The sequence below is a fragment of the Geotrypetes seraphini genome, chromosome 9 (assembly GCF_902459505.1).
Source record: "Geotrypetes seraphini chromosome 9, aGeoSer1.1, whole genome shotgun sequence".
NCBI lineage: Eukaryota > Metazoa > Chordata > Amphibia > Gymnophiona > Dermophiidae > Geotrypetes > Geotrypetes seraphini.
Genome location: NC_047092.1, coordinates 126,565,579 through 126,583,082, shown reverse-complemented (window position 1 = coordinate 126,583,082; position 17,504 = coordinate 126,565,579). Strand labels below are relative to the sequence as shown.

Sequence of the window (17,504 nt, the reverse complement as noted above, 5' to 3'; positions counted from 1 at the left end):
GCACCCTCACCTCCTAGTATGTCTCCCTAAAGATCCTTTTTCATGTGTCAGAAGGATGTAACCCATCATTTCCATATATTGCCCCATCTTCCTATGTATATTTTTTGGCATCAGGTTTTGAGTCTATTGAAGTCCTCTGTCTTTGATAGTCTTTCCTCGCCCTTTTCATAGGCAGGCACTATTTCAAAAAATGTCACAGGCCTTATCAAAGAGCTCAATCCTTATTCCAGCTTCTAGAAATATTTACCGTGTTTCCCTGAAAATAAGACACTGTCTTATATTAATTTTGGGCCCCAAAAAGGCACTAGGTCTTATTTTCGGGGAGGTCTTATTTTCTTTGCATGTACAATGATTATCTCTCCCTTCCTCTCCTCCACCCTAATTCTTCCTATTTCCTTTCTCTCCCCCACATGTGCAAAATCTTTCCTCCCTTCTCACCCATCCCCTTGTGCAGTATCTTTCTATCCCTCCCCCCTCCCTCCCATCCCCCTGTGCAGCATAACCCTTGCAGCCTATATCCCGCCCTCCCCTTGTGCAGCAGAATCCTTGCAGCTTATATCCCTCCCTCTTTCCCATCCCTTGTGCAGCAGAACTCTTGCAGCTTATATCCCTCCGTTCCTCCCATCCCCCCATGGATCATTTTTTAATCCCTCCCCCCCCCCGCCGCCACAATGCACCCTCTCACTCCCTGCTGACCCTTTCATTTCTCCCATCCATCCAAACCGCGAGACCGAAATACAATACCTTATAACAAACCGCATCGTCAGCAGCATAGGCCCCATCGCGGCTTTCTCACACCTGGACGTTCCTCTGCCGTGTTGCTGGTGATCAGCAACGAGGCAGAGGAACGCCCAGGCCAGGGCATTTGTTACCATGTGTATTAAAACATCAACCTTAGAATCTTTATTTTTTCTTCTCTAATCGCACTCAGTATTTTGTTTGTATTTCTTTTAGCTGAGGAGCCTGGAAGGCATAGTACTTTGTTGGGGCTCATGGAATCTGCTTCCAATTTAATGCCTCAGATAACAGAGTCCCCTAGGAGCAAGACCTTTTGGTCTTGAGATGTTTTGTCTGTAGTGAGAATTTGATTTCATTTGAATTACTATCTTGGACTCTGGCTTTACTTCACTGGTTTCTTCAGTATCATACATCTAATGTTTCAAAAGTCTATAAATCAAAGATCAAGCCAGGGTTGAGTGTAAACTCAGAGGCTTTCTTTGACTACTAGCTTTGCTCTACACCTATGCTATGGTAAATTTTAAATGCTAGCTTATTTTTATTTTGTTAAAAAAAACTTAAACACTTTAAATGCTAAACTGTTCCCTGAACTGCCTTTGCCAAATAAGCAGAGTAATTTAAAATAAGGATATTAAGATTACCTATTTAATCCCAAGTCTACTTTTTCCCAAGTTTAAATGCAGTTTCCCAGTGAACATAAGAACTGCCATCTCCGGATCAGACCCATGGTCCATCGAGTCCGGCGATCCGCACACGCGGAGGCCCAGTCAGGTATACACCTGATGTAGTTTTAGTCACCCATATTCCTCTATGCCTCTCGTAAGGAGATGTGCATCTAATTTGCCTTTGAATCCTAGCACAGTGGATTCCTTAATAACCTCCTTTGGGAGAGCATTCCAGGCGTCTACCACTCGCTGCGTGAAGCAGAACTTCCTGACATTTGTCCTGGACTTGTCCCCCCTTAACTTCAAACCATGTCCTCTTGTCCGTGTCACGTTGAACAATGTAAATAATTTATTTTCCTGCTCTATTTTATCGATGCCTTTCAGTATTTTGAACGTCTCGATCATGTCCCCTCGCAGCCTCCTCTTCTCAAGGGAGAACAGTCCCAGTTTCTTGAGTCGTTCCTCATATTCCAAGTTCTCCATACCTCTTATTAGCTTCGTTGCTCATCTCTGCACCTTCTCCAGCAGTTTTATATCCTTCTTTAAGTTGGGAGACCAATGTTGGACACAGTATTCCAAGTGTGGTCTGACCATTGCTCTATAAATCGGTATTATGACTTTCTTCGATCTACTCGTGATTCCTTTCTTTATCATGCCTAACATTCTGTTTGCTTCCTTTGCCGCTGCCGCGCATTGTGCCGATGGCTTCAGGGTCCTATCTATCAGTACACCCAGGTCCTTTTCTTGTTCGCTCTTACCCAGAGGTGCGCCTGACATTCTATACTCGTGTTCCTTATTCTTACTACCTAAATGCATTACTTTGCATTTCTCCACGTTGAACTTCATCTGCCATTGCTCTGCCCATTTCTCTAACTTATACAAGTCGCTCTGGAGTTCCTCGCTATCCTCCTGCGATCTGAAAGTTATCAATACAAGGCGTCACACCATGTTCTCAATAACAGCTCCTCAATCTTGGAATGATCTCCCACTTTTTCTTCGAGAGGAAAGGAATCTAGATAAATTTAAATCCAAACTTAAGAGCTTCCTTTTTAATGATGCTTTTATTGTATAAATTTTATATCCTAAAACTTTTTTACTTTTCACTTTTTATTCTACATATTAAATATAAATTTTATTTGTTACCCCTCCTATTGTTTTTTCCTTAAATGTAATTAAATTAATAATGATTGTAACCCTTTAAAAAACCTTCCTTAGTTTTGAAATGATATGTAGAAATTATGTATAGCAATGTCTGTATTATATTGTTTGTTATATTTGTCACCCCCACTGATTTTTAATGAGATTGTACATCACCTAGGAAATGTGATAGGCGATTAATCAAATTTTTGTAATAAACTTGGAAACTTGGAAACTTGATTGCCCAGCATAGCTTTGTGTCGTCTGCAAACTTAATGATCTCACTGGATATTCCGTCTTCCAGGTCATTGATATAAATATTAAATAGGATCGGCCCAAGTACCGAGCCCTGGGGCACAACGCTAGTCACTTCCTCCCAGTCTGAGAACTTCCCATTTATGCCCACTCTCTGCTTTCTGTTTTCCAGCCATTTGCCTATCCACCTTTGTATATCTCCCTCTATTCCATGGCTTTGTAGTTTCCTGAGAAGTCTTTCATGTGGAACTTTGTCGAATGCTTTCTGGAAGTCCAAATATATTATGTCCACCAGCATTCCACTATCAATTTGCTTGTTCACGGTCTCAAAAAATTGAAGTTTTCATCCTCTCACAGTACTTCTTCTGAAGGTGATTCATGATGCAGCAACACTTTGAATTTTGGTTGATTCTTAAAAAAGAAAAAGTCTGGGAAAGTAACAGAAAAGAGCAAGCAAAATAGTAAAAGGAATGGAATGGCTTCTTTGTGTGGAAAAACCAAACAGAGCTCTTTAGGAGGAGATTATTACAAAGGTCTATGAAATCATTAGTGAGTTTCAATGATAAATAGGAAACAGTTATGTACCCTTTCAAACAGGAGAAGGACTAGCATTCCATGAAACTAATAGGTGGCAAATTTAAAACAAATCGGGGAAGGTATTTTTTCACTCTACACAAACTTTGACCATTGTTGCCAGACGCTGTAATGAAAGGTTAGCATAGGAGAATTGAAAAAAATGTTGGACAAGTTTCTGGGGAGAAACTCCATAAAAATTATTAGCAATGTAGAGAGGCTTGTGCAGATCAGGACAGAGTTTGCAGAAATGGGACAGGGACAAATGTGACCCCCCCCCCCCCCATATCGTTCTCTAATCCCCAGTTATAATCTGGGATTGCTGAATAGAATATAGCCCAGTATGTTTGCATCCCATTCGTGGGAGTAATTTAACCACATCTCCGTGATAGAAGCAAGTCTGCTTGTAATAACAGGGCTAGCAGATCATGAACTTTCTTGCATAGACTATGAGTATTTGTGCACATACCTTTCCAGTTACTTGGGCTCAAATTCTCAAAGCTACACCGAAAGTTAGGCAGTAATAGGTGCCCTATCGCTGCCTAACTTAAAATGGTCTGTTCTTAAGGATTGTGCTGGATGCTTGTGACATGGGCTGGCTATTGTCACAGATAAGATGGTGGGATCAATGAACCTTTGTTCTGATCCATTTATTGCACTTATCATGTTTTTATGTCCTCTCTTCCATTAACCAGCAGTAGACATCTTGACTCTCTTCCCATCCATCACTCTATCTCCACATTCTGTGTTTTCCCCCTATAGTGGTTAAAGCTACAGCCTCAGCACCCTGAGGTTGTGGGTTCAAACCCATGCTGCTCCTTGTGACCCTGGGCAAATCACTTAATCACTGCATTGTCCCAGGTACATTAGATAGATTGTGAGCCCACCGAGACAGACAGGGAAAAATGCTTGATTACCTGAATAAATTCATGTAAACCATTCTGAGCTCCCCTGGGAGAACGGCATAGAAAACAATAAAAATAAATAAACATATGGCTACCACATTGGCTGCACCATTTTGTTTTTACAAAACTTTCATCCATAACCCTTCATTGATGACCTTACCTTTCTCTTTTCCACATTTACATTCCTACTTCCTCCCTTAATTCTAGTTACTGCACACTTTGCTTCAAGATTTTGGTTCAGGAAGGCAATTGTTTGATAATTTGTATTGCAGTTTGCCCTATTCCTTATTTACCATGGACCCCTGAGGAAGGCGTGTTGTCCGAAACACGGACCGTGTTGGGTCCTTAGGTTGGTAATAAGGTTGTAATATCACTGCAATTCTTTTTTGGTATAATAAATATTGCCTGCATCTTGTACACTGTCTGCAGTTTCCATTTTGCTTTTTGCTTCGCTTCTTGATATACTGCAGACTCTGTTGGATTTTTTTGTTGGATTCTTTGTTGTCTTACCTTTCTCTTTTCCACATTTACATTCCTGCTTCCTCCCTTAATTCTGGTTACTGCACCCTTTTCTCTTCCACCTCATATCCTGGATAGCAGAGTGCACACTTTTTCCCACAACTTCCCACTAACTACTGTGTGCCTTTGTACTCCAGGCAGTGCTGACAGTAACTTCTCTGATTGTCAAAAACAAGATGAATACTTCAGTTAGCATTACAGAGGCTGCAGATAGCATGAGGGGGGAAGAGCACACAAAACTGGAGGAGGGAGCATCAGGGATGTGGTCATAAGGGTGTCAGGTCAAAACCGCGGAAGACAAAGGTGCGCGCCGAAGAAAATAATTGTTTTTAGGGGCTCCGACGGGGGTGTGTGTGGGGAAACCCCCCTACTTTACTTTATACAGATTGCGCCGCGTTGTGGGGGCGTTGTGGAGGGTTTGGGGGGTTGTAACCTCCCACATTTTACTAAAAACTTCACTTTTTCCCTAAAAACAGGGAAAAAGTTAAGTTTACAGTATAATGAGGGGGGTTACAACCCCCCAAACCACCCACAACGCCGCCGCGATCTGTATTAAGTAAAGTGGGGGGGGCTCCCCAACAAAACCCCCCGTCGGAGCCCCTAAAAACTCATTTTCTTCAGTGCGCACCTCCGTCTTGCGCTCAGTTGTCGGCGCGCGGTTTTGTCTATGAATCAGTCATAAGGAGGTTCTACACTTTTCAGTCACTTGGATAGGGTATCACAAAAACACAGGGAAATATCGATTTTTTTTTTTAATACCATTAAAGAGTGCCTAAATGTACAATTTATAAAACATAAACAGGGCTTTGTGATGAGTAAACTATTTACAATGGACATATCCAATCACTAGTCCATACAATTAGTATTACTTAATGACCAAACAACTGTTTTAACTGATATATACCTTGCAAAGCCATAATCATTGGTTTACTTCAATCATCTTTGTAAACTAGTGCTATACAGATAATAAACATTATATGGTTTCCTGTTATCAGACTGACCATAGTGGAGGCCCCTTTCCCTACTTCCTCCACAGCACAGAATGGGGTTCTGATAGTGACCCTCACCTACTCCAGTAAGTAGCATTTTCCATCACTTGAACATGACTTAATTTTTATATAGTGCTAATTACAGATAGTTGATCTGTCCTATTTGTGAAAGGCAAAATCGTACATGTTTGACAAGTTCATAAATGTGATGCTGAATCTTGTTCTGTCTTTTTATGTTTTTCAGATGACTAAAGGTGACCCTTGTGTTAATTAATATGAGGAGGCATCAGCAGAAACTGTCCCTCGTTACAGAAAGAATCAAGTGGAGGACTCCTGTAACTGCATGAGAGGCTATTAGCCTTTCCTGACTGCTTGCATGAATGAGTGCTTGATTTCATGTTGTATGCTATTTTCTGACTTGATCATGTGAAGGCCAAGCACTGTGTTCAGTTTCTATGCCTGAATTTGTTCTGGATCAGTTACTGATAGGATTTGAATTGGAGTTTGTTTGAGAGAGAGAGCTGCCAACATGGAAAACATGCAGATTCAGGCATCCAAAGAGAGGAACATGCCCTTAAGAGATCATATTAGATCTAGCAATGGTTATAAGGCCATCCTGGGAAGCAGACAATATTCCAAGCAAGCTGGTTTCTTGCTACGTTTGCCATAAAACATTACCCTATAACTCCTGTTCCTGTGATCTCTGAGTCTGGTCCTGTTTAACACTAGTGTGCCTGATTTTTGTGAATCCAGCTTTGATAATTCCAGCATACAAATCTATAGGAGCACCTAAGCGTTTCAGTTTGCAGGACTTCTCTGAATACCTGCTCTCAGATTGATACCCATGACTCCTGGTTACTGCAAGAGTCTGATAAACATAAGCATAAACACATCCATGGCCCAACAAAGAGATTACTTTGCTGGAGTAAAATTTTAAAGTTGCCTCTCAGTATAAGCCCGGATAAGACAGTTGCTTCTGTGTTGAGAATTATAACAGGACTTTGTGATATTGTCCATATTGCTACCATAAGTTTTTTGGGGGGAGGGGTTGCATTTGAGCCATTATATGCTATGACATGACTTAGCTCTCTTCCATTGCTATTGTATGTAATAGACATACATTAGCCTTTTTTAATGGAAATGTAGCTATCTTTTAGTTTTAGGATTTGTTGATTGATTTCATAGTTTTATCAGTATGTTGTTATGTTTTATTTCTCATAATAATGGTGTTATTATATACTATGGGACTCATAATAAAAAAAAAAGTTTAAAAGTAGCCTAAATCAAAAAGACAGATCGTCCAAGTACCGATAATCAAAGCTGGTTTTAGATGTTTCTAAAATCAGTCTAGGTCTTTACCCTGCATCTGAACGCCTAGAGTGAAAAGAGGTGTTTTTAGAGGAGGGGAAAGGGCGGGAGGTGGGCTGACCTAGACGTAGTCATACTGCAAGTATAATCAAAAGTTTAATGAGATTACCCAGTCGGAATTTATATGTTTTGACTTAGAGACCAAGTCAAAACAAGTATAAGTTCTGAATAGATGCCTAATATCTCCTGCCGCAATTGTTATTCCCCCCCCCCGAACTGCCACAAACCAGCAGGTGAGATGTCCAATCTCTCCTGCCGGCACCCCTCCTCCCGACAAAGCCGAATACCGTCAGGAGGGAGCCCAGGCCCTCCTGACGCGCACCCCCGAACCGCCCCCCCAAACAGTGCCGGCAGGAAGGATCCCCGGCCATCCTACCAAAGGCGCACCCCCCACAAACCCCCTGAACGCCCCCCACTAGCCAGCCCCCCCCAAAGCCCGGGCACACACCCCTAACTTACCTTAACGGTTGGCCAGATGGGTCCCCTGTCCGGCTGGCAGGCCCGCCATCCTCGGAATGGTGGGACTAAATCCTTGATTGGCCCATGTGCCTAAGGCATCTTAGTCAACTGGCCCAATTCCGAGGATGTCAGGCCTGCTGGTCGGACAGGGAACCCGTCCAGCTGGCCAACGTTAAAGTAATTTAGGGGGGTGTCCGGGGTTAGGGGGACCGGGCAGTGGGGGAGTCATTCAGGAGGGGTGCATTTTGGCAGGAGGGCCTGGGCTCCCTCCTGCTGGTATTGTCAGAGGGGACAGTTCGGGGGTGCGCTATCAGCAGGAGGGCTTGGGATACCTCTTGCCGGTATTGGGGGGGGGGGGTTTCAGGGGTGCACTGTCGTCAGGATGGCTTGGGATCCCTCCTGCCGGTATTGGGAGTGGGCGGTTCGGGGGTGTGCCGTTGGCAGGAGAGCTTGGGATCCCTCCTGCTGGTATTCAGGTTTGTCGGAGGGTGGTGCCGACAGGAGAGATTGGGCATCTCTTCTGCCAGTTTGCGGCAGTTAGGGGGGAGATCACGATCGCGGCAGGAGAGATTAGGCATCTCTCCTGCCCCAATCATTGCAGTGGGGGATGGGCCAGTTACAGGATTCTGTAACTGGCATTGTTTTTTGACTGATGCTGGTTACAGAATCCTGCTTTTAGGCGAAGGACTGGTCCTGCTGCCAACTTTAGCGTCTAGGGACTTAGGCCAAAAGGGGACTTGGGTGTTTTTTTTTTATTATGCCCCTCTATGCCTGTACCCTCATTTGATTCCATTATAAAATTTGATGAAGTTAATAGCTATTATAAATTTTATTTCATGAATATATAATGTTCTTTGGTAGTAATTTTTTTTTTTCTTTATCCCAACATTCTGTAGCGCAAAAAGAAAGAAGTACAAAACGAACATAAGTTTATATATCACCAGATAGCATTTAGGGCCTCTTTTATCAAGCCAAGTAGCGCAAGCCAGCGGAGTAAATGCACCAAAGCCCATAGGGATTTAAAGGGCTTTGGTGCATTTGCCACACAACTTGATAAAAGAGACCTTTAGACAGGCAACATGCTGAGTGCCCCCTACTTTGACTCTGCAGAATTGTTGATATAAAAGTATTTTTTTATACATTCCTGTGTTCGAGTTTATTCGGTTTCATTCTTTGGTCTATAGTGATTCATATGTAAATGAATTTGTGACTTTAGTTTGATAATCATTAGTGTTTATAAGAGTTGACTGATGTAAAAGTGTGATATATATAGGGGACAAATTCAGAACCAATGCTAGGAGGTTCTTCTTCACCCAAAGGGTGGTGGACACCTGGAATACGCTTCCAGAGGGTGTGATAGGACAGAGTACGGTATTGGGGTTCAAGAAGGGATTGGATGATTTCCTGAAGGAAAAGGGTATAGAAGGCTATAGATAGAGGATTACTATACAGGTCCTGGACCTGATGGGCCACCGCATGAGCGGACTGCTGGGCATGATGGACCTCTGGTCTGACCCAGCAGAGGCACTGCTTATGTTTTTATGTTCTTACGTACTGTATGTGTGAATTCAAAATGTAATAAATGCATTATTTTGAGCTAAGTACCTACTTAGACAATGCAAGATCCATTATTTTCGATGGGATATATTTTCTAACATACATTAAATTGCATTAATGTGTGTAGTTATGTATTTTAATACATGTTACTGCATGAGGCCTATAATTAGCTGTGAAGTGTTTAGATTTCACATGTTCATGCTCAGTCTAGCATTCAAATTAATCCATATCATACATAAAGTCCCAGGAAGTAAGATATTTACCAGGATGTCTTGTATAATCTAGAAGCTCTATTCCTGAACCTTGGGGTAGTCAACCTCTTCTTGTGAGAACTCTTGTAGGAAGCTTCATTTACATACTTTTTTGCTCCTCCTCCCTTACCTCTGGGCTGTCCTTCAACTCCTCAGTTGTCTTCCTACAAGCGAGACAGTAGGAGCTTGTCTTTTCTGCTCATGTTTATTTTAATTTAATTTTTTTTTCTCTAAAAAAGGCTTTTAGTGCTGCAGAGGATCCCCTTCATGAGATAGTTCTGGCTGTGGGAGAGCGCAGACTCTGAGGTCGAGGGTCTGCTTCCAAATGACAGACTGTTTTGCATTGTATTTGTTTGGTCAGCCTGTACTAACAGTTTGGGGGCTCAGAGACCATTCCCTTGGGAGCAAGGCTTGACCCAGATTTGTCTGCAGTGGGCTTGAGTGCAGATTGAGTGGCTCTGTGGTGTTCCTCTCCCCTGTTTGAGTGTATTTTGATTCAGTGAGGGTTGAGGCCTTTGGCCGGTTCGTTGGTCCCAAGAGGCAGAAGCATAAGCAGTCTGGATTCCAGGCTTGTTGAAGCAGAGGTTCTCCTTGTAAGCTGTTTGCAGCTTTCATTCTTGCAGCTCCCAGCACACAGCATTTCACAGTGAGTAACAGGCTGATAGCCTGATAAACCAAATCAGGTATTGGGGTTAGAGATAGGTTCCACCACCTCTAAAATCCCCAAATAGCTATTTTTTATTTTTCAATGTAGCTTCCCCAGACTGTTTTTGGTACTAAAATTGCTGCTGTGATGGCCATTTTTGATTTCCTGAGTTAAATTTAAAAGCCTCTAGCTGCCTCAAAACACCCTTTTTTTGCTTAAAAACAGGTGCGACACTTCAGGCCAGGATACTTAGGATTCATGCCCCATTTGTGATGGATTGTAGTCCGATAAGCATCCGTGTTCCAGATGCTGCACGTAAGGGGGGGGAGCCGTTGGCTTAGCCCCCTCTGGTCCCTCAGGGGAATTTTAGTACCCAATCAGGACAAGGAAAAAAGTCCAAATTTGACCCAGGAAGCAGCACAAGTGCGTCCCTAGCGAAACACAGTCACGATACATCAGGAAAACCCCAAAAAGGAGCTAAGCAGCATCCGCAGGGGCAATCTAGATATCAGGGGCAGGGATTTCCCCCCCCCCCCCTTTGAATTTATGAATATGATGTTTGAGGCTTATCTGATTGACAAGGGCCACATGGAACCATCTGAATCGCGGCACTTCTAACACCAGGAGTTTCTCTCCCCAAGAGCACAGTTCCCCAGCAAGGGTGTCGCAAGTCAGGATAATCAGTCAGATAATGAATTGGATTACAGTACTCCCCCGGAATTCACAGGGGTTCTGTTCCAGGAGCACCCGTGAATTTTGAAAAACTGTGGAGGCGGGAGAGGGCTGCAGGGGCGGTGACGGGTGCTAAATAAGCAATATTTAGGCTGGCAGGTGGTTTGGCTGTGCAGAAGGCTGATGGGGGGAGGAGAGGAGGAATCAGCTGTGCAGAAAGCTGATTGTCTAACGGGGGGAGAGGAGGAGGAATCGGCTGTGCAGAAGGCTTATTTGCTGACGGGGGAGAGGAGGAGGAATCGGCTGTGCAGAAGGCTTATTGGCTGACGGGGGAGAGGAGGAGGAATCAGCTGTGCAGAAGGTTGATTGGAATCGACTGCTGTGCAGAATGCTGATTCGCAGACTCAGTTATTCCCTGTATTTTCTGACTGGAAGAGGCAGTCAGAAAATACCGCGAATAACTGAGTCCGCAAACCGCGAATTCGCAAGGGTCTACTGATTCTATTTTGATGCCTTTGCTCTCCCAGTCAGGGTCCTCTATAGCAGTGGTTCCCAACCCTGTCCTGGAGGAACACCAGGCCAATTGGGTTTTCAGGCTAGCCCTAATGAATATGCATGAAGCAAATTTGCATGCCTATCACTTTCATCATATGCAAATCTCTCTCATGCATATTCATTAGGGCTAGCCTGAAAACCCGATTGGCCTGGTGTTCCTCCAGGACAGGGTTGGGAATCACTGCTCTATAGCAGGAGATGCTGCTGCATCCCTGGGAGGACAGGATATGGATTTGGGAGAGGTTCTGGACCTTGGCAAGGACTCAACTGTCTGTAGTCTGTTTAAGCCTTCAGCGCTTATGTAGTTGATCGTTGATTATAGAATCCCTTCAAGAAATGAAGCTAGAGGCTTCTCAGTCCTCTGCAACACAGTGATCACTCCTGAATGTTCCCTCATGAGTGACCAGAGGCCGCAATCCTGATCATCCTGACAACGTTCGGGTTCTTACAGATATCTGGGAGACTCCTGAGGTTCCCTTGAAATGTGCTTGAGCCATGGTGCAGCTTTATCCTATGGCGGATGGTTTTAACAAGTGCTTTACTTCCCAAAAGGTAGATTCTTCTGTGGCGCAGGACATCAAGTGCACATCACTCCCCAGCGATAGGGGTAGTCCTGAAGGATGTCCAGGACCGACGCGTGGATTTCATCTTTAAGTGTCTGTTTGATTTGGCCGTGGATGGTGTTAAAGCGGCGTCGGCCTCCTCCTTCATGGCATTCCTAGTTGCGCCATGATTCTGACACTGATGCTTCATGATTTGGATTTTCTCTTATCTCCAGAGTGGATTACATGGCTAATGCCTTCTACGAACTCTTGAAAGTTTTCGCCAAGCTTGGTACCTATTCTTTTTCGGCTCACAGACTGCTCTGGATCTGGCAGTGGTCTGGTGATTCATCTTCTAAAGCTACATTGATCTGGTTGCCCTTCAAGGGTCAGCTCCTGTTTGGCCAGGTCTGGATGACCATATGGCCAGTGTTTAGGATTGTAAATCCAGGCAGGCCCCGCCTTTCTAGGAGTTTGGGGCATTCTCGTCCATACTCATGTCCTTCCATAGGACAACTGTGCTCTTCATCAGGGGCATGAAGAGTCCCTCTCTGGGCGAGGAGGCTCATCTGCTCTTTTGGTGGGCAGAAAGATTTCTTGTGATGCTGTCTACGGCGCATGTAGCAGGAATGGACAAAATTCAAGCAGGCTCTCAGTTGTCAAACACTGGACATAGAAACATGACAGCAGATAAAGGCCAAGTGGCCCATCTACTCTGTCCATCCACAGTAACCATTATCTCTTTCTCTCTCTGAGAGATCCCACGTGCCTATCCCAGGCCCTCTTGAATTCAGACACAGTCTCAGTTTCCACCACCTCTTCTAGGAGACTGTTCGACGCATCTACCACCCTTTCTGTAAAAAAGTATTTCCTCAGATTAGTTTGAGGCTTTCTACAGATCTTGGTGGATGGAGGGAAATAGCCCACTGGTCGTGGAATAAATTGTGGATTTACAAGAAAGAAGATTAGCAAAGGTAAGAACCTAATCTTTCGTTCTTGTCTATATTTTTTTCAACAATCCCACAAACAGAGCTTACAGTAGTCTATACTTGACAACACTATTACTACTACTTATCACTTATATAGCGCTAAAAGGCATACACAGTGCTGTACATTTTGATATTTCTAGATGGTCCCTGCTCGGAGGAGCTTACAATCTAACTTGGACAGACAGACATAACATATAGGTTTGGGGATGCTGAACCCAAGGTGAGAGAAGTTAGGATTCAAAAGCACTCTTGAAGATGCAATTTTAACTGGGCCTTGAACACGGTCAGAGACTGAGCCCGCCGTAGGGATTCGGGTAGTTTGTTCCAAGCAGCAAGGTAGAAGGGATGGAGTCTGGAGTTGGCAGTTAAAGAGAAGGGCACAGATAGGAGGGACTTAGATAGGAGTGTACAAAGGGGGAGATAAGCGAAGAGAGATAGTGAGGGACAGCTGAGTGAGTGCATTTGTACATCAGTAGGGCCTGTACAATCATTTTCATATACAGTGGTACCTTGGATTACGAGCATAATCCGTTCCAGGAGCATGCTCATAATCCAAAATGCTCGTTTATCAAAGCTAGTTTCCACATAGGAAACAATGGAAACTCGCTTTGATGCGTTCCCTCCCCCCCCCACGAGAACCGGCATTGCTCCCCTCGAAGGCCCCCCCCCCTGCGATCCGCCCCCCCCCACGCGATCTGGCACCCCCCCACCACGATCCGGCACCCCTCCGCCACGATCCGGCACCTCCCGCCACGATCGGGCACCCCCCTGATACAATTGGGCACCCCCCGCCGCTTCTTACCCTCATCTGGGCACCCCGAAGATCGACCTCCTCGTCTGCTAGGCCTTGAGCATCTGTGCATTGTGTGGGGGGGGGGGGGGCCTCGTAAATCGAGCCATGCTCGGTTTCCCAGGCACCGATTTTGCAAATGTTTTGCTCGTCTTGCAAAACACTCGCAAACCGGTGCACTCGTAAACCGAGGTACCACTGTAATTTAATCTCCTTACATGCTTTATTTTATGAAAAACAGTTTTGGAGGCAACTGCAATTTGTGACTTCATACTAAATCAAGAAGCAAAAATTAACCCCAAATTACTTATTTCCTAATTTTCTCAGACAAGGGTGCATTTTCTCTAGATCCCATCTTACACTGGGCCCACAGAATTTGTTTTAGAACCAACTTGTTTAATGTGAATCAGTTGCTTAATTTATGGAAACAGTTTTCTACTTAACATATCCCTGGAGGATTTTTGAACTTGTACTGTATTGCTAAGTAACAGCGCAAGTAGGGTTAGGTTCGGGCCCATGCCCACGCACCCAGACGCAAGAGGTAAAGAAAAAACTCTTTATTGGTCAAAAGAGAGAAAATCCTGTACCCTGTTCTCAGGGACAGGTATATAAGTAACAGTCTCTATGTTCAAGAGGCAAAAGTCCTGGCATTGCTTTTCTGACTGCCATGCCCCAAACAAAGACGTTAACATTCCTTCTTTAGACAAGTAAAAAGTGCTATTCCCAGCCAGACCTTAGAATGAGACTCAGTTAATTTAGCAAAGAAAAGCTTGGCTTACCTCAGCCAAGCAGAGTCTCTCGAGTTTGTAGTCAAAGCGCATACAGGAATTGTCGCCTCTTTCTTCTTCCCTGGACCTCCTCTAGCTAGTTCTGGCCCAGCCTCTTATACTTCCTAATTCCTGTTTCCATGACTCCTCCTTCTCGTGTCACTTCCCCATAAGGAGGAGCTAATTATATTAAGATGGCTCTGGAATTGTGAGGAAGCATCCAGTAGGGGGAGTGGTAGTCTCTTATAAACTTCCTCACATACTAGTTGTATATTATTAATCCCTTAAATGTGGGTAGTTAGTTTATTACTGGTATAAAGATATATATCCTCAATCAAAAAGCACAAGTCCTAGTTTTTTATATATAAATCTTTCCTCATAAAATATGCATATCTGGTATATCGTTTTTAAATTCTTGTGTACTGTATATCTCACATTTAAACTTTTTTATTTTCATTTATCTTTCTATTATTAGAAGACCTCAGAAGCGGTTCTCATAAGGGACATGTTTCACCCATTGAGATATTATTATATAGTTGCAAGCTTCCTTATTGGCTTCAACTTTATTATAGCAAAAGCTTTTTTCTTTTCTTTTTCTTAATAGCACTTTAAAAGTTATTTTATATGCACTTAGCTTAATGTGCTATTCATCGGCTTGCTGTAAAACCCAATGCCGACGTGCTTGTTATGCTATCTGTGTCAGGGCAAGGTTTATCTGCAATGAAGAATCAAGGCAAAATAAATTCTATTTATCAGATAAGCATAATCAATTTCTTTCTACTATCAAATATAAACTCTTATGTGATTGGAGATCACGTGATGCTGTGAGCTCCAGAGCCTTGTTCCCTTATTACTTGCTATTTGAGATGAATTTTGTGCAATTTACCTATCTTTTCTCAGACCAATTGTTTGCGATTACATGGACATATTTTTGGCGAAATCACAACCAGTAATGACTTCCAAAACTGCAAAAAAAGACCGTGACAAGAACAAACCTGGAGAAGAAAAAATGGCGGAAGCGCCTTGTGCAACTAGCCTAGTGTTTACATCCGAAATGCGAACGGAGCTTCAACAAGTTATACTACAAGCCCTAGATCCTTGCATGGAGCAAATCTCCTCACAACTCAACAAACTTGAATCGCTCCTGGAAGACCACTACAAGAGTTACAGCCTTAGAAAACAGAGTTTCAATGGTAGAGTACGAGGCCACCTCAATGGCGTCTGATGTTGCGATCCTCAAAGCCCAGTTGCACTCTTACCAGGAAAAACTTGAGGATTTAGAAAATAGATCGCGTCGGGGCAACTTATGGTTTATTGGCTTACCGGAGCATATAGCCGACTCTGTACTTCTTTCAGTGGTGGAATCTTGGCTGGCTAGTGTACTGCCGATGCCTGCTTCCTTAGGTCCCGCGCGCTTTGAGTGGGTGCATCGAGTGGGCTCCCGTGCTGGTGCGGACCAGCGGCCTAGAGTGGTGATTGGAAAATTACATAACTATCGGCACAAAGTGGAGTTGCTTAGAGCTTACTGTTCTAAGAGAGCTTCGTTGACTTACAAATCCCACCCAGTGCGGATTGGCCAGGATTACTCAGCGGCCTTAATGGATAAACGGAGGGTGTTTCATTCTCTTTGTGCTCAACTTGTTGAACAGAAGCGCCGCTTCATGTTTCTATATCCGGCAGTGTTAAAAATCCAGCAAAATGGAAAGTGGCACTTTTTTGATTCTGCAACTATTGCAGGAGATTTTATTAACCATTTGGAGCCTTCCTCATCGCCTCGTACTTGATTATTTTGGACTTTTTGGGTTCCACACTGACTGACTATACTGGTGGTTTCATGGTTTGCCTACTATTACTGGTTAAAGTGCTTGTCTCTCTCATTGACTACTTGCTTTACTTTGGGGACAGGGCTCTGATGGCTTCAGTATCGTACTCTAATTTCCTATTGCCTGGTTGGCGTTAGGAAACTTTAGTAGTTTCTGGGATGGGTAGAGGTGGGGGAACTGGGGGACTGTTGGGAGGGGGAGGGGTTGGGGATTGGGGGTGGGGAGGGAGTTGGGGGTTTACTTACAGTATATTCCAGTGTGTCTATGTATATCTGATATGTGTTTTCTTTTTAATTTATCTGGTGGGAATTTCAAACTTGACTCTCAGGTGAGGGCTGGACGCCCAGGGGGATTTTACTGTGGGCCTGCTTATCAATGTGCTTTTTCTGTGGCTAGTGAGGGATAATACATTTAGGCTATTGTCTTGGAATGTGGGTGGTATCACTTCCCCAGTAAAAAGAACAAAGCTACTTCAACGCCTCAAACATCATTGCGCTGATTTGGCTTGTCTACAGGAAACTCTTACGTGATTTTACACATATCTACTTGCATGCATATATTCAGCAATATGGCGCTTTAGCGTTTAAAGTCTCAGCTCCCCATATATCTATGATCTCATTACGTATAAATGTTTGCATAACGTAGTGATCTATCATTGGTTCTGCTATGCTTAAGACATCCAGTCCATTTCAGCGTTTAGTCCATTAGGCTCTAGTGATTTCAATTCAAAAATCTAGTGCTGTTCTTTATAGTTTAATAAAGAGTCAATGTCCCCTTCCTCTCACCCTGAAACAATTTCTTCCAAAATTCTCCAATTGAAATCAGAAATAGTGTGGCCAACTTGTTCCCAATGGGCTACCATAGGGGCTAAAGTTTTTTTTTATTCTTCAGTCTGGATTTATGCTCAGTTAAACGTGTCTTTATAGCCCGCATAGATCTTCCAATATAATAAAATATTAGTTGATCCGAATATAAGTCGAGACACCCATTTCCCCCCACAAAAGGAAGAAAAATGGTTGACTCGAATATAAGACGGAGGCTTAATATTCAAGTGTCATTCCCTGCTAGGATCTGCACCCAGTGTCCCCTCCCTCTTGCCCTCCCCTGCCAGGTTCTGCACTCAGCCTCCCTCCCGCCAAGTTCTGTACCCAGCCCCCTTCACTCCCTGCCTTGCAAGGCTCTCCACCCAACCCCCCTTCCCTACCAGGCTCTTCACCCAGCCCCCTTCCCTCCCTGCCAGGCTCTGAACTTAGCCCCCTTCCTTGCCAGGCTCTATTCCAAGCCCCCCTCATACCCTGCCAGGC

General features: G+C 43.9%; 1 protein-coding gene across 4 annotated transcripts in view; it reads left to right on the top strand.

Moving 5' to 3' along the window:
• The window catches only part of WDR33 (WD repeat domain 33), a 466,488-nt gene that overhangs the window by 267,769 nt on the left and 181,215 nt on the right, over window positions 1-17,504 (top strand). The window contains exons 8-9 of one of the 4 annotated variants that reach the window (XM_033958832.1): window positions 5,829-5,867; window positions 6,026-6,536. The exons of the other annotated variants lie outside the window; for them this stretch is intronic. Of the exons in view, the coding sequence (XP_033814723.1) occupies window positions 5,829-5,867; window positions 6,026-6,033 (47 nt within the window). The 3' untranslated portion in view covers window positions 6,034-6,536. Of the gene's footprint in view, window positions 1-5,828; window positions 5,868-6,025; window positions 6,537-17,504 lie in introns of those variants that run through there. 4 annotated transcript variants of the gene reach the window in all.